The sequence below is a fragment of the Eretmochelys imbricata genome, chromosome 21 (assembly GCF_965152235.1).
Source record: "Eretmochelys imbricata isolate rEreImb1 chromosome 21, rEreImb1.hap1, whole genome shotgun sequence".
Lineage (NCBI taxonomy): Eukaryota > Metazoa > Chordata > Testudines > Cheloniidae > Eretmochelys > Eretmochelys imbricata.
Window position 1 is genome coordinate 10604347 of NC_135592.1, and position 23457 is coordinate 10627803.

The window sequence follows — 23457 nt, forward strand, 5'->3', positions numbered from 1 at the left end:
GCTGTCAGAAATATTTCTGCCATTTCAAATGAATAAGACAACGAAACAACTTTAAACTAACTGCAGAGTTTGAAAACCAAAGATGGAGGAAAAGCCTGGATGGGAAAATGACCCTCAGAAAAAGAGAAGCTGATTCATTTTCGTTATCCAAGCTGGGAGAAATGCAAAACAAACAAAGACCATAAAGAGGGACAAGTGAATTGGATTTTAAAAATTCTGTTTCACTTTTAGTAGATTGATGCTATAACAACCTAGGTAAAGAAATGGGTGTTGTTTACAACAATGGTTCTGAAAAAAAGGGTGTGTGTGGCTGATGGTCCGGGGCTGGTCACACGGCGCTGGCTTTTCATTATTTCCAGCAGTTAAATCACATTAAAATAAGCTAAAAATACGTTAAATACATTCCTACTGTTACTTTTCCACATAAGCAATTGCTGTAGCTACTACAAGGATGTCTTGCAATGGCGAACGTGGGCCAGAGGTGGGCCTGAACAATCACAATAAATTGGTTAGTCTCTAAGGTGCCACAAGTACTCCTTTTCTTTTTGCAACTACAGACTAGCACAGCTGCTACTCTGAAACAAATAGGAGGGAAGATGGTCACAAGACAATCTATGACTATGCAACCCATGCTGTGAAAAAGTTCCCTACATTACACTATATTGCCCTGATTCTTCGTTCACGCACACTGTTGCAAATCAGGAGTAACTGCACTCCGTAAGAGAACATATTCACATCCCCATCAGGTTGACGTTGACTGTATCCCTTTCATAATTATTTATTATTTCTGTTACAGCAGAGCCTAGGACCACCAATCAAGGACCAGGAACAAAACCAGGTCCTGCCCTAGCTTAGGATCAAAGTGATTTTGTATATTTCAAAAAAAGGCAATGTGTTTTAAAAACGGGGGGGCTCAAAGCTACCTGTGAGCATCTCTCTACAAAATAATAAACAGCACCTCGCTCTCAGAACTACAAGGTTCCCACGCTACCTTTCCCCCAGCAGGAGGCCCAACTAACAGGAATCATTTCTCCTTTAAACAAAAGAACAATGCGGGGGGGTTCTACCCGCTTTTAATATTTATATGTCTAAATGACAGCGCTGAAAAATAGTTCTCTTCTTGTCTCCTCCATCTGACCAGGTTTGTTTTGTTAAGGGGGGGGGATTGGGAGGCGAATCTTGCTGCTTTTTTTGCTTCTGCTGGTTTTTTACTCTTACCCACTTTCCACCCACCTTCCAACATTGGCTTTAACCGCAGCAGCCCTTTTAAATCACCCTTCCCTTCCCCTTCTTTGCATCTTCCCCACCCACTGGTGATGGCGTAGCGTAGCCTCTGCTGGGCTCCACCCCTCCTCAACTGGAAGGGCTTAAAGCTCCCTTTAGCTTAGCCTGCCTGCCCTTATTTAATTTGGAGTGTGATTTTGCTATTTTTAGTAGCTGGATTCCCTCCAGCAAGGCTTGGAGGGGTGTTTTCTTGGGGTTTTTTTTTTTTTGGTCCTTTTCCTATTTCCCCCTCTCTGCCCCCCCCTCCCCTCCCCGTGCAAATGATTTTGACCCAGCTTCCTTCCTCTTGGAACAATTTTTTTATTTATATAAATAAGAGCGCCCTGGCTGGTCTGTATATGTGTGTGAGTGAGTCTCTCCTTGCCTGCCTTCTTGTTTCAGATCCGCATTTGCAATCAGCAGCAGCCAGAAGGGGGGTTTTGGTTTAATTTGATCACAACACAGACACACAAGGAAAAAAAAAAACACACACACACACACCCCACACAGATCCGAGATCAGGAGCAATTGTGAGTGTCTGGCCTTTTTTTTTTTTTTTTTTTCGTTTTGTTTTGGGTGGAGGTGGTGGGGGGTGTTAGTAAGTTGGTGTTTTGTTTATTTTGTTGATTATTTTGTAGTCGAATGGGCACGGTTGGGGGGGAGGGCAAAAAAATCATTTGCAAATTGCAAATAATAATAATGAAGCCTGGTTTTTAGAATTTGCAGAGAGAAGCCAACAAGGCATGCGGAATAAATATGCCCTTTGCTTTTATTCTCATCATGCATTGCAAGAATGGGAGTGGGGAGGGCTTTTCCTGGGTTTGGGGTGGGCAGAATCTGCAATGCTACCTCCCCCCACCCTTCTTTATTTTTTATTATTATTATTAAAGCACCTGATTGGGGAGGGGGAGGGGACGGCTCTTTCTTCAGCAGGTCTCCGAGCGGAGGGATGGAAAAGCCCCGCCGGAGACAGCAGCTGAGCGCTGGGGAGGAGGAGGAGGAGAAACAGCAGCCGCGACGGGGGGGTGCCCTGGCAGGGAGCTCCGAGCTCGCAGTCGCCTCCGGGTTGCTGGCGGAGCTCGCTCCTGCCGGGCTCGGGTGATCTGCTCCTGCCCCGGCCCTGGCGAGCTTTGCAAATACGCACACTCCGAGCCGGTTTCATTTTCAAATCGCGCGACAGCACTTTCCTCCACGGCTTGGTATTTTTTTTGCACGGCATTTCTGCCAATAGCCAGGCAGAGCGGGGGGGGGAGGGGGGGTGTTCGTTCTTTCCCCATTTATTTTGCAGAGAGCAGGTAGCGCATTGGGCTCGCAAGAAACCCCTCCTCCTTCTTCTCCTGGCCCTTTAAAGGGGCCGATTCCCAGAGCCATGGCTCCCCCTCGCCAACCAAGAAGAGCCTGTGGTAACCCACTGCTGTGTTTTGGGGGTGCCGGGGGGCGGGCGGTGGGCGCTTTCCTTGGGCTCTGGGGTGCTCGTTAGGGAGAGGGGTCGCTTGCCTGCTTGTGTTCTGGGGGTGCTGGGCCGACTGTCGGCAGGGGTGCAGTGTTCCCAACATGCTGCGGTGGGTGGATCACAGGGCAAGGGGGTACTTTTTATTTCTGCGGGGCTGGGGCTCTTTGATTCCCCCATCTGGCGGGGGCGGGGGGTGGCTTGTTCGGTGGGAAATAACTTCTCCCTGCCTGCTCTCTAAAGTGTGTCTCTCTCCCTAGAGGTGCTTTTGTTGCGGGGGGGGGGGTCCTCTACCAGGGCTGCAGGAACAATTTGTATAGTTGGGGTGCTGAGAGCTATTGAACCAGGCTGTAAACCCTGTCTGATAGAATCCACTTCATAGGATCATAGACTATCAGGGTTGGAAGGGACCTCAGGAGGTCATCTAGGCCAACCCCCTGCTCAAAGCAGGACCAATCCCCAATTTTTGCCCCAGATCCCTAAATGGCCCCCTCAAGGATTGAACTCACAACCCTGAGTTTAACAGGCCAATGCTCAAACCACTGAGCTATCAGGCCACAGGGTGCAGCAGCAACACCCCCAGTTCCAGCAGCTGTGGGCTCTACCTGGCTCCCAGACTTCCCTTCCAGCTGGGGGGCTTGGTTTCATTATAGGTCCAGAGATGAAGAGATCTGTTGGTCTTTCCTTCAGTCCCATTTAGGTGTAGTGATGGGATGGGGGCTTTCCCCACTGTAAACTTCACAAGGTTTCTTTCCACTCCCCCTCCTTCCTCTCGAGGAGGGGTCTACACCATACTCCTGAAATCGAGCTATTCTTGCTGAGGGTGGTTTTGATTATAACCTCTAGGACAGAGATCTTCAAAGGGCTTATGGTCTTGTCTCTTCCTGTCCCCCTTCATTGCCCACCTTTATCATGTTTGTTTTAAAGCAGGGGTTCTCAAACTGGGGGTCATGAGCGGTCAGCCTCCTCCCCAAACCCCGCTTCACCTCCAGCATTTTATAATAGTGTTAAATATTTTTAAAAAGTGTTTTTAATTTATAAGGGGGGGGTCGCACTCAGAGGCTTGCTGTGTGAAGTGAGCGGTACCTCTCGAAAGCTTATGCTCAAATAAATTGGCTAGTCTCTATGGTGCCACAAGTACTCCTTTTCTTTTTGCAAATACAGACTAACACGGCTGCTACTCTGAAACCTGTGTGAAAGGGGTCAGCACTACAAAAGTCTGAGAACCCCTGTTGTAAAGGATGGCTGCTCCAATAGAGCGGGGGTCTTCAAAGCAGAGCCTTGGAATGTTAGTTAAGTTAATAGGGAATTGCATGCGCCTTTTGTCCTGAGCCCCTCCTGGGCTCATCAATAAAACCGGGTTTTATTTATTTTATCCCCTTGCTGTTGGGACTGCCCTGCTCTGCCTTCTGGGTGGTGTCCCTGTGAGACTGCTTTGAGAGGACTTCTTGGGCGTGAAGAGACTGTTTCCTGTGGGTATTGCTTTTCTTTTGTTGTTCAGTTGCGAGGTGGTGACTAGGGCTTGGATTGGCAGGGCTCCTGTCTGGTGCAAAGGAGCTGTGAAATCAGTCCCAGGTGTGGAGATTGGGGAGAGAAGCAAAGATTAAGGGTATGGAACAGCTTCCAAATGAGGAGAGATTAATAAAACTGGACTTGTCAGCTTGGAAAAGAGACGACTAAGGAGGGATATGATAGAGATCTATAAAATCATGACTGGTGCAGAGAAAGTAAATAAGGAAGTGTTATTTACTCCTTTTCATAACACGAAACAAGAACTAGGGGCCACCCAATGAAATTAATAGGCAGCAGGTTTAAAACAAAAGGAAGTATCTTTTCATACAATGCACAGTCAACCTGTGGAACTCCTTGCCAGAGGATGTTGTGAAGGACAAGATTATAATAGGGTTCAAAAAAGAACTAGATAAGTTCATGGAGGAAAAGGCCATCAATGGCTATTAGCCAGAATGGGCAGGGCACAGTGTCCTTAGCCTCTGTTTGCCAGAGGCTGAGAATGGGCAACAGGGGCTAGATCACCTGATGATTACCTGTTCTGTTCATTCCCTCTGGGGCACCTGGCATTGGCTACTGTCGGAAGACAGGATATAGGGCTAGATGGACCTTTGGTCTTACAAATGCCATGTCCCTTCCTCAGATGCCAGCCAGTTGTGTCTCTCTGCTGTGCTTTAACTTCCTGCTCCCCTGGCTGCTGAGGTTTAGGCCAGAGAGCAGAGAGACAACCATGTGACCTGACTAGATCCTCCCACACCACTGAAGTCTTCTCTTCATAAGCTTAAGGCCTGGTCTGCACCTAAAAACTTAGGTCGACCTATTTCACTCGGGGCTGTGAAAACCTGTGTGCCCAGAACACTGTATGTAGTTAGGTTAACCTAACCCCTGTTGCGGGTGCGGACGTAGACGGAAGGATTCGTTCCTCAACCTAGCTACTGCCTTTTGGGGAGGTGGATGAACTATGCGGACGGGAAAAAGTCTTCCGTCGACACAGGACATGTCTATGCTACGTCACTACAGTGGCATGGCTGTAGCATAGATTCTGTCTTAGACAGGGAGGAGACCTATCCCATCCCAACATAGGTATAGGGCCATTTCCCAATGCAGCCTAATCCTGCAGTGAGGTTGCCTGTTAAGGCCCCTGCAAAAACTGGCCGGGGGCTCAACCTAGAGGACCTGCAAATCTCTTCCTCATGGGTTCGTGCAGCTCTTGAAGGAGTCCTTTGGAGGCGAGGGCCATCTACTGAGAGGTTTGTGTCTCTAAGCTACTTCTTGGCTCTCTATTTCCCTCCATGGCAACACAGCTCCACCAAAAACCTCGCTACGGGGTCAGAATGGGGACCAGGAACCCTGAGTTAGCACTGTGGGCTGTTTGCCACAGGGCTGAGCCCTGCCCCATGCAGGTCCCTGAAGAGGCTGCATATGTTGTGGGTCCAGCGCTCCCCATGCCTGCATGCCCACGTTGTCAGAGATGGAAGGGGGTGCTCGGAGGATTTATCACATCTGACAAGCGTCCTGACTTCTTAACTGGATACCCAAGTAGCCAAGAATTTTACTTAAAAACAAACCCAACCCAAAAACATTGGGACCATATTTCTGAGGGAGAGAATCCTTGTCGTGAGTAATACATAGGGGTGTTTACATGAGGCTCTGGCTTCTGAGGTTTACTTACTTGTGAGTCACTTCCACAGCTGAACATGAGCCCATTTGTACTGTTTTAAAAACCTAGAAGGTCTGTGCATTCAGGATGCGTGTGTGGGGTTTCCTTGGGCTTTCATCCCACTATGCAACTTGTTTAGAAATCTGAACTTCCCAGCGAAGCCCTGCCGAGGACGGCTACGTGCCCATCACCGAGGACAATAACTGTTGGTGTGGAATTTGAGCAAACCACCCGTTGCGGGGGGCAGTTGTCTGCAAAGGGGACCCTGTTCGGTTGCTACAGCTGGGAGTGTAGATGGGACTGACCATTGCTTGATGTAGGCAGGCAACGGCGTTGGAAAGAGCTTTGTCCTCTCTGAACGCAACTTGCAAAGTCAGTTGAATGGGATCCAGTTGCTGACAACCAATATCATTAAGCACCTGTTTTCCTAGGACATGGGTTCTCCACTGGGGGGTTGTGAACAGGTTTCAGGGGGTTGCAAACACCCTCTTTTTTTATAGATGGGAGAAGGGTCCTTGAAACTTTGTTACTATGCTAAAGTATCCGGATTAACCTTTACCAAAGTGTTAGCTACCTCGAGTTGGATGGGAATCCATTAACTCTAGATGATCTAATGTAGACTATGTTAAGGCTTCCCTTGTGATCAGTTGGGGATGAGATTGCCAACTGCTCTGCCACAGATTTATTTAGACAAACTAATTTAGATGCTGGTGTCACTTGTTTTAGTGAGCTCAAAGGCATTTTGCTGGGGGTGGGTTTTGTTTCCTGACTGCTGATGATCCTTTTGGAATTGGACCCATTCTAGTCGCTGCTGACTTGGAGGGAGGGAAGTGTTAGACATTATTCTGAGCACTGGTGACTAGTGGCTTAACTGCTAGAAAAATGGACTTCTTTTGTTGAGCGTGGTTGGGGGCACACAGAGAATTTGGAGTTGCAGGGAGTCCCTGGTGCGTGCAGTAAGTGTGCAGGGCACTGCACGGCTGGGGGAAGGGATAGCAGCGGCTGTGGAGGGCAGGGTGCAGGGGAACCCCAGCTCCACCCCCAGTGCTGGGAGCAGCAGCTGGAGGCGAAGAGCCTAGGCCTAAGCAGAGGAGCCAGCCCAGGGCACTTCCTTCTGACTGGCTTTAACAGTGGCCCCAAGGTGACCTTTGCACCACTTCTCCCTCCCACCCTCCACCCCTGGCTCTTCCACAGAGGATACAGTTTGGCTCCAATGCTGCAGGGAATTAATTCAGACTAAATATTTTGGGGGCAGGGACGGTCTCCGTACAGCACCTAGCACCATAATCTAGGCATGGCCCAATATCTAAATAAATATTTTGCCTCAGTCTTTAATAAGGCTAAAGAGGATCTTAGAGATAATGGTAGCATGACAAATGGGAATGAGGCTATGGAGGCAGATATTACCATATCTGAGGTAGAAGCGAAACTCAAACAGCTTAATGGGACTAAATCGGGGGGCCCAGATAATCTTCATCCAAGAATATTAAAGGAATTGGCACATGAAATTGCAAGCCCATTAGCAATAATTTATAATGAATCTGTAAACTCAGGGTTTGTACCATATGACTGGAGAATTGCTAACATAGTTCCTATTTTTAAGAAAGGGAAAAAAAGTGATCTGGGCGACCATCTGGGTGACTGTTAGTTTGACATCTGTAGTATGCAAGGTCTTGGGAAAAGTTTTGAAGGAGAAGGTAGTTAAGGACATTGAGGTCAGTAGTAAATGGGACAAATACAACATGGTTTTACAAAAGGTAGATCATGCCAAACCAACCTGATCTTCTTCTTCGAGAAAGTAACAGATTTTTTAGACAAAGGAAACTCAGTGGATCTAATTTACTTAGATTTCAGTAAGGCGTTTGATACCGTGCCACATGGGGAATTATTAGTTAAACTGGAAAAGATGGGGATCAATATGAAAATTGAAAGGTGGATAAGGAATTGGTTAAAGGGGAGACTACAACGGGTCCTACTGAAAGGTGAACTGTCAGGCTGGAGGGAAGTTACCAGCGGAGTTCCTCAAGGATCAGTTTTGGGACCAGTCTTATTTAATTTTTTTATTACTGACCTCAGCACAAAAAGTGGGAGTGTGCTAATAAAGTTTGCAAATGATACAAAGCTGGGAGGTATTGCCAATTTAGAGAAGGACAGGGATATCATACAGGAGGATCTGGATGACCTTGTAAACTGGAGTAATAGTAATAGGATGAAATTTAATAGTGAGAAGTGTAAGGTCATGCATGCATTTAGGGATTAATGACAAGAATTTTAGTTATAAGCTGGGGACGCATCAATTAGAAGTAACGGAGGAGGAGAAGGACCTTGGAGTATTGGTTGATCACAGGATGACTGTGAGCCGCCAATGTGATATGGCTGTGAAAAAAGCTAATGCAGTCTTGGGAATGCATCAGGAGAGGTATTTCCAGTAGGGATAAGGAGGTTTTAGTACCGTTATACAAGGCACTGGTGAGACCTCACCTGGAATACTGTATGCAGTTCTGGTCTCCCATGTTTAAGAAGGATAAATTCAAACTGGAACAGGTACAGAGAAGGGCTACTAGGATGATACGAGGAATGGAAAACCTGTCTTATGAATGGAGACTCAAGGAGCTTGGCTTGTTTAGCCTAACTAAAAGAAGGTTGAGGGGAGATATGATTACTCTCTATAAATATATCCGAGGGATAAATACCAGAGAGGGAGAGGAATTATTTAAGCTCAGTACCAGTGTGGACACAAGAACAAATGGATATAAACTGGCCACCGGGAAGTTGAGACTTGAAATTAGACGAAGTTTTTAACCATCAGAGGAATGAAGTTTTGGAATAGCCTTCCAAGGGAAGCAGTGGAGGCAAAAGATCTATCTGGCTTTAAGATTAAACTTGATAAGTTTATGGAGGAGATGGTATGATGGGATAACATGGTTTTGGTAATTAAATATTCATGGTAAATAGGCCCAGTGGCCTGTGATGGGATATTAGATGGGGTGGGATCTGAGTTACCCAGGAAAGAATTTTCTGTAGTATCTGGCTGGTGAATCTTGCCCATATGCTCAGGGTTTAGCTGATTGCCATATTTGGGGTCGGGAAGGAATTTTTCTCCAGGGCAGATTGGAAGAGGCCCTGGAGGTTTTTCGCCTTCCTCTGTAGCATGGGGCACAGGTCACTTGCTGGAGGATTCTCTGCTCCTTGAAGTCTTTAAACCACGATTTGAGGACTTCAATAGCTCAGACATAGGTGAGAGGTTTTTCACAGGGGTGGGTGGGTGAAATTCTGTGGTGTGCATTGTGCAGGAGGTCAGACTAGATGATCATAATGGTCCCTTCTGACTTTAGTATCTATGAATCTGTGTCAGGTTGGAACGTACTCCCCCCTTCCATCCATTTCTCAGCCTGGCAGGATGTGACCACGGCTAGTGCAGGATGCATTTTGCTCTGTATGCCTTAAGATCTGCGTGTGACTTTGAGAGGGACAGTACAGAGCTGTGGAATAGCATCAGAAGTACCAGGCACTCTAACTAGGCCAAGGTGTGGATCCTGCCCACATTTGGGGTGGGGTATTGTTGGGATCAGCATGAGATACAGCGGCGTTAAAGGCGGGTCTTATAACTAATGCACTGGGCTGGGATTTATAAGATTTGAACCATGACTACTCATGCGCAACCCAGGGCAAGTTTCTTCCTTTCTCTATACCTCAATTGCCCATCTGCAGAGCAGGGATAAATAATCCTTCTTTTCTCTGTCTTGTCTTAGGCTGTAAGCAATTCAGGGCAGGGACTTTCTCTTACTATTTCATATGTACAACACCTAGGACAGGGGGGTCCTGAGTTCAGCAATATAAACAGAAGCATAAATGCCAACTGGAATATCTTCTCCAGCAACCTTAGGGAAGTGTTCCCAAGACAAGAAGGGGAAGCACTGCACAGAGCATGGGTTAAAAACCCTATCGGAAGAGGATCAGCCTGAAAGATAGAATTGGTAGCTGGAAAAGTCCTTTGAGGTCCTACCTAGACCATCTCCCCATCAAGGCAGGATTATTCCCTGGTGTGGTACTCTGTGCCCTAAGCAATGGGACTCCCACCACTTTCCATGGGGAGACTATTCCATAGCTTTCATGTGTCTTGCTCTTGAGGCTTTTCCACGTAGTTCTGTCCGAGTGTGCATTTACACTCCTCTACCTGTGTAAATAACTAGAGGGTGCATGCAACGAAGGGTTGCTGGTTAGCACTAGGCATAGCAGGAGGAGACTGTATATAATTCACTCCCTCCTTCACGGAGCACTCCTGACACCCCTGCCATTCCACCCCACCCTGGGGTGTGTGGACAACTACTTGCAACAGAGGGGGCCCAGACTTTCAAAAGGGGCCTCTGATTTTGGGTACTTGCAGAGAGGTGGGCAAAGGGCGAGGCACAAAAACCTTCATGTTCTGAAGGAACCACCAAGATTCCTTGCTTTGCTGCTCCCCAATAAACTTATTGCTGACAGATCCAACACAGGTCATTGTGGGGAAAGAAGGGTGAGAACTGGTGCAGGGGGCAGGGGAGTGCAAGATTCTGATGGGACATGGCAGATGCCATGGGACTGACCAGTGAGCCCCAGTTTGTAATTCTGACTGCCAGGACCTGGGTGGCTTTTCCTTGGACACCATAGCATCATAAAAAGAAAAGGAGTACTTGTGGCACCTTAGAGACTAACCAATTTATTTGAGCATAAGTTTTCGTGAGCTACACTTCTGCTCAGATAAATTGGTTAGTCTCTAAGGTGCCACAAGTACTCCTTTTCTTTTTGCGAATACAGACTAACACGGCTGCTACTCTGAAACATAGCATCATAGACTATTAGGGTTGAAAGAGACTTCAGGAGATCATCTAGTCCAATCCCCTGCTCAAAGCAGGACCAACACCAACCAAATCAACCATGCACATGACCCTTCCCTTCTTTGTGCCCCTGTTTCCCCATCAGTATCATGGGGATGATTGTGGCCTATAGAACAGGGGTCATCTAGACACGTGTTCTGTACTTACCCTTTCTTCTTCTTTTCTTTTGTCCTCTGGAAGAAAGACGATGAGTGAATCTAGTGCAAAATCCAGCCAGCCCTTGGCTTCCAAACAGGAGGAGGACGTGTCTGAGAAGAGAGGGCGGGGACGACCCAGGAAGAAGCCTCAGGTATGAAGAATTGCTTTCTTCCATGCTCTTAGAGAGGGGCTCTACAAGGCGTGCAGACGGGAGGTCTGTGGGGAAGAAAGGAAAAAATGAGGCATCTCCATGACTGACTTGCCACCTGGGAGGCATCACCCATCTAGCATGCTCTGGTGGTTACAGCCAAGGACTGGGAGTCAGGGCTCCTGGGTTCTCTCCTCAACTCCGCCACTGCTTACAACATGTGGCAGCCTTGGGCAAGTTTCTTAACTTGTGATCCACAAAATGAGGCTATTCTCAACATCAGAGAGGGCTGAATCGATACTTATCGAGATTTCATCCCAAGATCTAGCATGGGGCAAAGAAATAGCTTCTATTGCTGGGTAAGATTAAATTCTGGCTTCCAAGCTGGGGCCAAATGGCCCTCTCCAGAAGGACTTAAGAGGCAAGGCAAGGTGAAAAGGCAGCAGGAACTTTCAGTAAAGAGTAACATTTACCCTAGGGATGAACACAACAAAACAAACGGGGCTCCAGGGAAGGTACTTACTGGCATTGGGAATCATGTTATACATCCCATTTCTATACATTGGGCTCACCACCATGGAATTGAACACATGCATAACTTGTCTCCTGGATACAGACTTATAACCCCCGACTCTCTTTGCTACATGTGGACAGTAGAGACCCCCTGGAACTTATTATAGAGTAAAAGTTTGGCAGGATATGTTCTCTGCCAAAATTTCCTCCCTCTCAGCTGCTCTCCTCTGCCCCAGTGGTGGCGGCTGCATTTCTGTAGGTGTACGGTTTTTGAGTCCCTTGGAGTTACAAAAGCATAATGTTCCTCTCCTTGCTGTGCCCAAAGGTCCTCAGGAGACTCCAGCTAAGTAAAGACTATGGCAACAAGATGACCTTAGAGGCTTTAGCTACAGTAGGGAAACTTACCAAAAAAAAAAAACCCACCTAGCTGAACTGAGGGGAGTCATACTATAGACAAGACTTCTGCAGCTGAACCAAGTTTTATGATCATGGTAGTTAATGAAACCTGCTTTTTCAGCAGGTTTAACTAATGCTGATTAACTAATCAGTCCTGCTGAGCCAGTGGGAATTTTGTTTGTGTAAGTTTCTCTCATGTAAGGCCCTGGCACGAACTCTTTGATTTCTCTGCTCTCTGCCATGCAGCCAACATGATTAGTTAGCCAACTAGTTATAACTCCTATGGCAGAACCTGAAACGTGACTGGCTAAACCTGCAGGGAAGGGAGAATTCCCCTGCCCATCACCAGGAACTGCAGCAGGTAACTAGCCACCAATAATCCCCTCAAACTTTAGGACCAGTTGGGCTCAGCTGAGGATGGTCTAGTGCCTTGTGCAGATGAGGCTCCGGAAGCATTTTGCTAAGCAGGCATGTTATTGGGGCAACCAAAGGGCATACGGAAAGTCAGTGGCAAAGCTAGGAAGGGAATCCAGGTGTCCCAATTCCCATTTACTGTTCTAACCCCTGGAGAGTGTCATTCCTCTGATCCCTTTGTTGTTGCAGTATTACCTTAACCATAAACCCAGGGAAGCACAGGAAATTGTGAGTACATCTCATTTGGAAGCCCAGAGTTTTTAACTCTGCTGTCTGCCATTGCAGTTTCTCCACATTGACACCAGCCTAACTAAGATCAGCAACTGGCCCTTGGTATCAGTCTTTTAACTGCCCTGAGCCAGCTGATCCCAGCTCCTTCCTCTTCCGGTTGGTGGAATATCTCCCTCGCAGGGCTCGGATTGGTGGGGGGAGGCAGTCACTCGGTGGAGGTGGGGGCAGGGCTGCGGGTGTTGGATTACTGGTTCGCTAATAGCTGCAGCTATAAACGGAAAGTGCCTGGGTATTAGAAACTGTAGCGGTGACACCAGAATTGTGAACTGTGCATTAGATTGTTTTTCATATGAGTCTCCCAGGTGTTAAAATTTCAGGGTGCTCTTTCTTGGGCGATGGGGTTAACAGTTTTAATTTTTAAAGGGAGATATCCCAGCGCCCGCTCCAGAAATCAGCCCTATGGCGTTCTCTCTTACGTCTCCAAATCTGGGAGGAAAAGCAGCCTCTTCTCGACAGGTTCATGCCTTTCCTCCCCCCTCACCAATGGCCCGTTCCATCGAAGTCCAGGTAGCCCCCGTCTGCTCTGTCCCACGTCCCTCCTGTGCGCAGCGTGACAGGTGCGTTCTGTCCACAGCAGAGTGTGTCACCTGAAAGCAGAGTAAGTCGAAGTGCAGGCCCACTGTGGCCATCTCTTCACTTTGAATTCCCACGGCCCTTGGAAACTACAGGTCCCAGCATGCATTGTTCCCCCTTGATCTGCCTCTGCTGCAGTGCAAACACTAGCCAGGTGTTTTGGTTGGCATCTGTGTATTAAGATTGAGGGGGTGGGTGCAGTGCCGTGCTGTGGGCATTTCTATAACAGAGGCCCAGTGGCATACATGCTCCTCTAATGCCGGGACTCCCGTTTATTTTGTTTTGCTGGGATTCCTTCCTGCTCTTAGGTGCAGTGGGATCCCACTTGGATGGGCAAGTGGGCTGTGAACAGACTATGCTTGCCCCAGCCCTGCCCCTCGGCGCTGATCGCTGCAGATCTGGGTGTCTGCTGACAAGTCCTGTCCTTTGTCTCCAGCAGGAACCCAGCGAGGCACCAACCCCCAAGAGACCACGTGGCAGACCAAAGGGGAGCAAAAACAAGGCCACTTCTAAAGGCAGGGTAGGTATGGGGGTGGAGGCAGGGGAAACCACATGACCTTCCCCATCCACTGCTTCTTAATGGCCATTTAAGATTGAAGCGACTTCTTGGCATTTGGGCACTGGGAGCCTGAGGGTGTCTGGTCACAAGATGTCCCTCTCCCTTGGATTTCTTGGGGGCCAAAGTGTAGCATCCACAGGATTTCTGTTCTGGGAAGCAGGAGGTAACAGAACTTCCCACACATGCACGCAGTGGGCTCAGTGATGAGATTTCTACCCCAGCTGTGCAGACAGACAGGGTTTGGACCAGACAGATGGGCACCCAGAATTTTGCAGGGAGGAACCTCCTGCCCCTCTGGAGAGTCCTAGGTGGCCTTCCCCGTCACACGAAGCCGGTTGCATCCAACTGGGACAGTTGGTGACATTTGTTTGTCGGTGTTGGCATGAGCATTGGCTTCGTGTGCAGCATCGAGGCAGCTGGGGTTTGCGTGCCCGAGGCTGGGCAGGGAAAGGAGGTCTCCCTGCTGCATGGGGCCCCAGGCCTTTCTCCAGGGAGGAAAGTGGGGGTGGAGCAGGGAAATGTCTTACCATAGACTCTGGGCTGCGATCAGATGGACGAGGGGAGGGTTCACACCCCATCTTCTGTTTAACAGCAGCCTTGAGCATCCCACCATTATTCTAGCCAGCTGCAAACGGTGGACAGGCCCCAAAGGAATTGTGTGGGGCAGAGGATAGAAGGAGGCTCATTTCTGAGCACATTCCTCCAGATCCAGACTCTGCAGCCGTTTCCAGTCATGTGCTTGCTCCGGCCATTGCTGTGCCCGCGCCCCCTGGATCTCAGCCCCAACAGGGAAGGAGTTTAAGAGGGGAGCAGTTCCAGAGGGATATTTTCCCCCAGTAAATGGGAAGGTTAAATTGGAAGGGGGAGGTGAGAGTTGGGATGCCTGGGTTCTATTCCTGCTGTGGGGGACCTTGGACAAGTCACTTTCTCCTGTGCCTCAGTTTGCCCAACTGTAAGATGGGAATAAGGATACCCATCACACAGGACTGGCGGGAGGAGTGCTTTGAGATCCTTGCCTCATAGAAGGATCAAGTCTTATAGCTAGGGCGATGCGTAGGGAGGAATCTGTGGCAGCAGTGACCCAGCAGCAGCGTGCTTGTTCTCCTGGGGTCGCGTGTGTGTGTTAGTGAGGGGGATGAGGTTACCAGCTTCCTTCAGGCCCCCACCCGCCTCCCCAGGAAGTCTTTGAGGACAGAATGTATAAATGACAGAGTATGAGACATCACTATGCTTATCCGTGGGGGAAGGGATGGGGGAGAGATCGACAGAAGGTTCAGGGAATGTGGTATGTGTGTGTGTTTGTGTTTTAAAGCTGTTTTGAAAACACGCGACTCATATCCTGCAAATTTCTCTGAGTCATGGGGCTGGGGCCTGGCCATCACATGCAGGAAAATAACTCTGATTGCGGGGGGGGGGGGGAGGATCTAGCCCCATGGGGCCATCTTTGTGTCCAGCAGCCTAAGGGCAGCCTGGGAACTGCCCCTCGTGTGATGAGTTTGACAGGTGACAAGGGGGGAAGAGGAACGGTTGTCGTGACATCTGAGCTAGAAGACAATAGAAATCAAAGATGTCCAGGGAAGGAGGCGAGCGTGTGTTTCTTCGGTCCCCTCTGTGGATTTAAAAGTTCTCTCTGTGTTTAGAAAGCTGCAGTAACACCTGGGAGGAAACCTCGAGGCCGGCCCAAAAAATCGGTAAGTGGAACCTTCCTTTCCTAATCGTTCTCCTCTGGGGCCCGATTCTGCCAGGTGCGGAGCCCCCCTCTGCTCCCAGTGAATTGAGAGCATGCAGAGCCCCACAGGATCAGGCCCTTGCACAGATACAAGGTGGGGAAAGAGGCCTGCTTCTTGCAGGGAGGAAGCCAGTCTCGGTGGTGAGGGGTGGGATCAAGAGGAGTAGCATGAAACTCATCTGAGCTTCTTGTGTCCTGGAGGAATCACGGTGATGGCAGTCCGGGTATTCCACACTGCAGATGGATGGCTTCACTTCTGCACTGTAATAAGAGCTGGTCTCTGTTCTTGGGAGCTTTCCAGTTGGTGGTGGGCTAATGCATGTACTGACACTGGCTAGCCTGCATGGGTATCTGTGCTCGCCAGCTACTGCGCCCCATGCCATAGCCCCTATACTGCTGATGGAAATCTCCTTTTGCACCAAAAGCTGGGTCTGAGAGCTGTCTCTTCTGTCATTGTGAATTTCCATGGGAATCATGCAGTTCAACGTGGTCCCACGCTCATTCGACTACTTTGCAACCACAGCAGCACAACCGAGCGTGGAAGGGGCTGGGGTGCAAGGAGCTGCGTCTCTGGGCTGAACATTAGCAACACAGGCCATGCTCTAACCGAGCAGAGGGCATGAGGTTGTATCTTGGTAGGTTGTATCCTCGGGACCTGTGCTGTAATATAGCAGGGAGGATGCAAGTTCCTAGGGCAGCAGCATAGAATTAGCAGAAGGGTCGCAGTCCTGCATCGGTGCCAGATGTCCTTGGAAGCAGCACTGTGGTACACCTTAGGGGTGTGATGCAGTGTACTGTGGTCGAGGGGACACAGTCACATCCTGGTGCCGGATGACGCCCAGAGGGGTACAGCGAGGGGACGGGTGTCTCACTGCCAGAGGGTTCCTGGGGGGTAAACTTTAATATGGTAGGTAATAATCCACCTCTCTGTGGTCCATGACCACTCTAAATGGCTATAATTAGCTCAGTGTTCTTTCCCTGCTCCCTGGAGTGACTAACAGGAAGTGGCTTGTTCTCTTCAGCTAGCTGGCACAGGCCTGCCCAAGGCTTTGTGGTGTGTTACCAGGGTGGCATTCCTGCAGAGTGAGTGTGCAGCAACTTCCCTCTGCCCCCATATGTTGCTCCTCTTTCTTCCCTTTCCCAGCCACTGAGGATCTCTGGCTGTAACAGACCCTCCCACAGTGCCTGGCAGTCTGAGCTTCCCCCAGCAGCACCCCGCCCCACCCCAGGAGCGATAAGCTACTGCAGCAGCCCCACCCTTCCCCTGCTGTAAGCTGCTATCTGCTGCCCTAGGGAGCACTCTGCTGGCTCGGCAAGCTCTGCAGAGCCGTGGTTTTCTTTCTTCTCTCCAGGCTAAGGCAGCGCTGCATGCCTCTTCCGCTGGGTCCCCTTCTACAGCCAGCTTGAATAGCCTGGTGATTTGGGGCACCCTGTAAACAGTACTTGAATTCCTCCCACCTTCCCCTGACTGCTCCACGGGCTCCTCTGCATCCCTCCAGCCCCCTGAGGATTTCAGTCTTTGCTGTCTCCAGCCACCACCTCTCTTTGTACACCCCGTAACTTTCTCCCTGGTGTAACTCCATTCAAGCTAAGCATTATGCCACTGTCAGGGTCACATTGCATAGCAGGACCCCCCCCGCCCCCCACCTCAGCCCTTGGCAGAAACAGCCTGGCTAAATGTGTCATGCTCACCTGCTGCTGGTTGGCTGTACTGACTCCACATCCAGAGAAGGGGCGGGAGCCTGGATAGTTGGTTTCCAATATCCTGCACCAGTGCTGCAAGATGCTGCCGCTTGCCACCAGATTTGGAGGGGGCTCCTAAATGCAGCTTTGAAGGGAGTTTGTCTGGAAACTCAAGACCAGGGATAACAACGTACATGGTGCACAGTGCACTTGGCCGCTCGCTCTTCAAGACGTAAGTTCAAATCCCAGCTTGGATAATAAGAGGGGAATACTTGTTCTAGGCCTGTCTGGTAGGAAAATGCCTGACTTGCCAAATTCTGGAACCATCCCTAGCTAAATGAGGCCTGAGATGGGAATGGCAAGGGGTGGGCTTCAGATCTAGATTGAGGTGCATTCATAAAGCCACAAGGGACTGTTATGATCTAGTTTGACCTCCTGCACAATGCAGATGACACAAGTGTCCCCAGCATTCCTGTGTGGTGGAGGGAGGGAATTGGGGTGCTTTGCCATGGCAACAGCAGCGGGGGGCTGGTTTGGCACTGCAGGGGTCTAGCCCAAAGCTGCTTCGTTGAAACTTGCACAATCCCTCGCTCACTAGTGTTCTAGAACATAAGAATGGCCACACTGGGTCAGACCAAAGGTCCGTCTAGTCCAGAGGATCCTGTTTTCCATGCCAGGTGCTTCAGTGGGAAGGAACAGAACAGGTAATTGTCAAGTGATCCACCAAGCTCGCCTCCAATTATTTTTACAGTGTCTTTGGCTTTGAAATCTGCAAATTCCTTTGCAGGCTCCCCTGGGGAGCTGTTACCTCTACACCCGAAATTCTCCAAGCAAAAGCAATGTCTAAACTGAAAACAACTCTGCCTGCGAGCAGGGCCTTGGCTTCGCACAGCTGCAGGATTTTCTAACCGGCTTCCTCACTCTCCAGGTGGGGCTGCCAAACCCCTTTTTCTATTTTGGGTTGCCCTGGCATGCTAGTTAACCACAATCCGCTTCCCAGGAGCGGAGAAGGGTTAACCAGGGCCCATCACTCCCTTCCTTCCTTCGCTAAGTGAGAAGGCCTGTGTCACTGGAAAACTTTGTATGGAATTGGCAGCTGCTTTCCATGCCGGCTTCAAGGGTTTGTTTTTTTTTTTTTTTTATGAATGAAACGCGCGGAAGTGGAGGTTGCTGACTCAGGGCTGACTGTGAGGGTGACTCAGACTGGTTTGCGAGCGTGCGTGTCTCTTTAAAGAGAGCCAGGCGGAAGAGTGCATTTCAAGGAATGCCTTAGCTCCCCGGCTCCGTTTCATGCCATCGCTGGGGCACTCGGCCCAGGGGTTCCTGCCAGCGGTGCTGACGCGTGCTCCCTGCTTTGCAGGTTTGGGAGGTGGGGTGAGCAAGGGAGGGTGCTGCTCTCCGAGTGGGCGAACAGAGGTCGATTGCAAAAGGGGAGGAAGAGTAGGGTTGGTCTTAACAGGCATGTTGAGATTCCAGCTGCTGCTGCGGTCCCCTCTTGTGGCCTCTGGGAAGCATTACATCTAGCCGCTGGATATGTTTTTTGTTGGGCTGTTCACGTCCATGGAAGTTACTAGTGTTGAGTATTTCTGCTATGGCCGAGGCTAAAGACCTACTCAGGACCAGGGCGCCCACCACCACATTAGTACCCGAGACTGGCCCTGCCAACACCAGCCGGCGCAGGTGCTTCTCCCTGAGGACGGTAACCAGAATCCATTACAGGGGCCCGTTGGAGGCACAGAAGTTGGGGTGTCTCCTTGGCAGAGGCGCTATAGTCCAACGCTAAGAGCAGGGCACTGAGCGTCAGGATTCTTCCATGTTCAGTTCCAGCCATCGCCAATTATGCCGACTACCTTGGTTACGTGACTCTGTCTCTCACTCACTTTTTAATCTGGAGCTCTCAAAGACGGGCAAGTGCCCTTATCCCCATTTCCCAGGTATGGAAACCCGGGCGAAGAGACGGAGTGATTTCCCCAAAGTCACCATGGCAATGCTGGGACTAGAATCCTGGCATCCTAGCTCGGATCTATGCCTTGGAGCGGAGCCAGTTCCAAGTGCCTGGCTGGGCCTGGAGGTACTTGGGAGCTTGATTTGAAGTTTAATCTGGTTAGGGCTCCACTCAAAGACCGCTGAGTGTGAACGTTTTAAACATACAGAGTTGTCAAGGGGCAGGTCTAATGAGGGCTGTGTCTTTAAGGGTGCAGCACTCGCCATGGCGTATGCTCCCTAGGCTGACCTGGAGCCAGGCTGGCCGGGTGCTGCCTCACTCCTCCCTTCTCTTACAGCAGAAGGACGAAGAGGAAGTGAACGTTTCGCAGGAGTCATCCGAAGAGGAGCAGTGAAAACGCTTGAACCCGGCACTACCTCATCGTTCAACTTACCAATTTCTCGTCAAGTTCTTGGACTGAGGAAGGAACCAAAACAAAACAGAAATCCTTGGTGGGAGTTTTTTTTTTTTTTTTTTCCTCCTCCGTGCCCCCCACCCCCCGCACAACTTTCTCACCCTCAAACAGCAGCAGCACTGGGGTTCAGATCAAACCGACAGAGCGGCCACCGTGCTCGCTGACGGACGCTGTTAACTCGAAGGGGGAAACCGGGCTCTGTTGTTTCTCTTGCTTATTGGACAGGGTTAAAATTTAGCCTATTGGCTGATGTAGTTTCTTTTGTTCCTAGTGAAATTCACTGAGGGAAGGCTCCTGTAGAACGGTTGCTTTATTGTTTTGTGATTTTTTTTTTTTTTCCAAACACACTTCAGGGTAGGGAAAGGAGGAGAGGGGGCTGCTTATGGCTGTCTGTATTTTTAGTTTTCTTTTTAAACTAGTTGGGGACAGATGTGTTAAAGCCCTCCACCCACACACCCCTTTTCCCTGCAGCATCTCTACTTTGCACAGGAGCTTCCCCAAAGCTGCAGGTGATATGAGCTTCTCCCTGCAGCCCTGAGAGGGGAGCCAAGGTCTGTCGAGGGGAGTGGGGAATGTTAGTCTGACAGGGCTGGCTGAGCACCGCTCCCCCATCTCAAACTCCCTTGTCACACACAGCTGCAGAACCGTCTGACACTTCCCCCTCTTTCCTTGGTGCTGATGTTCGAGCCCACCCTCCTCAGCTGCTGGCCCTGCGGGGAAGATTTAAAGGTGGAGGCCGCCCTTTCTGCTCTGGGATCCCCTAACTGAGAGGACATGAAGGAAGCTCCCTCTCCTGTGCTGATCCAGCTCCGGCTGAGCTCCCCAAAGCTCTGTGCTGGCCTAGGGGAACCAGCACTTGTGTAGTTTTCTCCTTTGGGCCCAGCAGCAGAGCAGGGCTATGTATTAAAATCACTTTAGGGGGTAGGGCAATAGTAGTGCATCCATGGCTGGCTGCACGAGGGCCTCTGAGCTGCAGCTACGTGTTAACGGTTTGTTTCAGTTCAACCAAGGCATGTTCTGTTGGCACTGAGGTGTGATCACACCCAGCACGCAGAGCCCCGCTGGGGGAATATTCCACGAGATAGGACTAGAGAGACCCAAGTTCTATTCCAGACTCTGCCACTGGCCTGCTGGCTGACCTGCGGCAAGTCACATCACCTGTGTGCCTCAGTTTTCCCCATCTGTAAAAGGGGGATAATGTTACCAACTGCCTCTGTAAAGTGCTGGGAGAGCTACAGATGAAAAGTGCTAGGCAAGAGCTAAGTATTACCATCGGGTGCATTTTGAAGGACCCCTAGACAAGCCTACAGAGCATCCTGCTCATGATAGAGCAGGCTCCTCCTTGCAGTCAGAAGAATGGCACAGCTGAAACACAGAGCAGACACATGGTATAGGGACCAGCTGGCAATCTGATCCACCCCTGCCCCCACAGGTGACCAGTGCACAATCACAAGCCTGGAAGCAGGGTGCAGCCAGATTTGTCTGAATTACTCTAGGGCAGAGATTAAAACTGACCTGCTGCCATCTTGAGAGAACTTTTAAGACTCAGTGCTCAAGAATAGTTGTCCTTTTGTTTTAAGTTACAAAGTCCAGCCACCCCTTGCTCTTCTATTACGGAAGCACTAATGCTTTCTGCATCCCTCCTTCCAACTTACAAAAGCAGACTTCCCTCTCGGCAGAAGACCGAGACTCCCCGCAACACACAATAGATGTAACACGGCACTGTTGGCTGCCTTTTCGCTTCAGCTTCCCCCCACCCTGTGTGTAAGGCTCATAAGGCCGGCTACCCTCAGTCATGCTGCAGCAGCCCTCTGATTGCAGGACTGTGGGATCAGCCCCAGAGGGGTGTCTGCCATTTAAAGGGGAATTTGCCTTTCACAGGCAGCATTGCTGATTCTTTCTCTTTCCCATCAGCTCTGTGGAGTTCTCCATCAGGAATAGCATCGCGGGCTTTTTAGTGACACTTGTACTTCCAGGCCAGATTTCAGGGGATTTTTTTTTTTTAAGGTTTATTTTTGTTGGTTTGTTTTTTCCCTCCTCCATTCACAACTACCTCTGGATAATTTAAGTTCCATTCTCTTAACCATAGATATGCTGCTGCTGTTACTGCTGCTGTACTGGTTACAACATTTATTATTCCAACATGGTCTTTCTGGTTTTTATTCCTCCCCCCGGGAATGATTCATTTACAGTCAGGAGCCGAAGCTGGGTGGATGGCTGGGAGCGGTGGGAGGAGATCATTTTAAAGTGTTAGGCTATTCTACTATAGAAAGGGACAGAATTTTTCAAGGGGGTGTGGTGAAGACACCCCGTCAACCCTTTCCCCGGGGCTTTCCAGCCAACGTTAGAAAAACAAGAGAAAACGGCAAAGCAGCAACCCATGACCTATTCCCCACCAGCCATTAGCACTTGCCAGTGGGGAAAACACCCCTCCCTGTCCCTCTGCCCCATTGGGATTAGTGCTCTACTGCCGTGGCCTGGAAACATTCCCCGGCGGCTCGAGATCACTGAACTGGAGATGTTGCTCTCTAGAGAGAGAAGCAGCCTGGGTCGGGCGCGGGACTAGGCCTGGGTCTGAATAATGGTGGAGTCAGCCCCTGCCTCTGTTTCCCCACCTGCCTCTGGAGGGGATGATGTTCGTGAGGTGACTCAACAACATGGAGCGCCTTAGCTCGCAGGAAGGCGCCCCTGCTTGCGGCAGGTAAAGGAGGGGCCGGGGCGAGATATTGTTCGCTCGTTAATCCACCTCAGGTACCAGGCCACTTACTCTTTTCATGCTCCATGCCTCAGGCTGGGGGATTAGACTCAGCAGGAAAGTAAACAGCGTGAGCGGCTGCCTCCAACGACCTGAGAGATCCCTTCGCCACACCACACTCCATCCCTTTAGCTACAACCAACTGCAGCGGAGCTGGAGGTTATTACTATGGGGAAGAACAAAGGGGTGAAAGCAGTTTTGGGGTTTACATTGAGAGTTTTTACTGGGTGTTCAAGTCACCTGTCCAGCAGGGCGGCGGGGGGGACACCACATGAGTGTAAGCCGTGGCTGGAGAAAGCAGGCAGATGGCTGATAACTGGTAAAAAGTGGATGGTTTTTGGTCCATTGTTAAAGACCTTTTGGTTTCCTATTTGCAGTTACTTGAATAAAACATTTTATGGATGTTTCCAGCCTCCCTGTCTCTCCCACCTGGTGGGTTGGTTTTAGAGCCGCACCCAGCCCCTGCCACAGAACCACCAACCCTCTCCCTGGCAGGCAGGCCTCTGCCTTTCAATCTACATACAGTCACAGCACACAACACAGGGCTGCTGGTGGCCACTCGCTTTCCACTGAGACCTCAGGTGAGCAGAACAGCACTAGACGCAAGGCCCCTCTTCCAGCCTGGAGCCACAAGGGGGGCAGGAGCATAGACATATATGAAAGGTGAGAGCAGCAGCTCCTACTCTTCGCAACAATGGTTCACTTCTGAGCTAAATAGCTCCCCTGGCTATATCCCCAGCACCTAGGGGTATTCCTTATAGATCTCTCCTCAGGGCAGGGAGAACATCCGACACCCCCCCGCCTGCCCGTTAGCTGAGGCAACAAGGGTGCAAGCATAATAGGGTTTCTGGCAGCAAATGGATCCTCTGTATAGTTTTTGGTTAAGGCTGCAGGGCACGTACAGCTCCACACAGAGCATGTTCCGTGCACTGACCTTGGGATTCCAGAAATACACCCGATGGAAGTAGTGGGACCTTCAAGTCAAAGAAAACCACACCCAGCATCTAGATTTTCCACTCGTGCCCCTCCACACGGCGTGAGCACCTCAGCAAGTAAAGAACTGCAAGCCTGCACGCTCAGAGCTGCAGAGAAAGTTAGAA

The 23457-nt window shown here is 50.0% G+C and overlaps 1 protein-coding gene across 5 annotated transcripts; it reads left to right on the forward strand.

The window, feature by feature from the left end:
- Nucleotides 1-1639: 1639 nt before the first annotated feature.
- Nucleotides 1640-22740, forward strand: HMGA1 (high mobility group AT-hook 1). 5 transcript variants are annotated; one of them, XR_013348536.1, is made up of 6 exons: nt 2539-2666; nt 10940-11048; nt 13669-13752; nt 15432-15482; nt 19486-19639; nt 20239-22739. XR_013348536.1 is itself a non-coding variant. In XM_077839383.1 (5 exons), the coding sequence occupies exons 2-5, from the start codon at nt 10947-10949 to the stop codon at nt 19540-19542; spliced, it is 294 nt and encodes a 97-aa protein (XP_077695509.1). In that variant the 5' UTR covers nt 1640-1793; nt 10940-10946; the 3' UTR covers nt 19543-22740. The 5 variants fall into 5 exon arrangements, 4 of the variants coding, with proteins under 4 accessions (XP_077695509.1, XP_077695510.1, XP_077695508.1 ...); XM_077839383.1 differs by lacking the exon at nt 2539-2666 and adding an exon at nt 1640-1793 and having other exon boundaries at nt 19486-22740; XM_077839384.1 differs by lacking the exon at nt 2539-2666 and adding an exon at nt 2288-2462 and having other exon boundaries at nt 19486-22740.
- Nucleotides 22741-23457: the final 717 nt, after the last annotated feature.

Coding starts and splice junctions, on each gene's coding strand:
- HMGA1 (XM_077839383.1), top strand. CDS start 10,947: ATGAGTGAATCTAGTGCAAAATCCAGCCAGCCCTTGGCTTCCAAACAG. Junction 11,049..13,668: donor GACCCAGGAAGAAGCCTCAG/GTATGAAGAATT, acceptor CTTTGTCTCCAG/CAGGAACCCAGCGAGGCACC. Junction 13,753..15,431: donor AGGCCACTTCTAAAGGCAGG/GTAGGTATGGGG, acceptor CTCTGTGTTTAG/AAAGCTGCAGTAACACCTGG.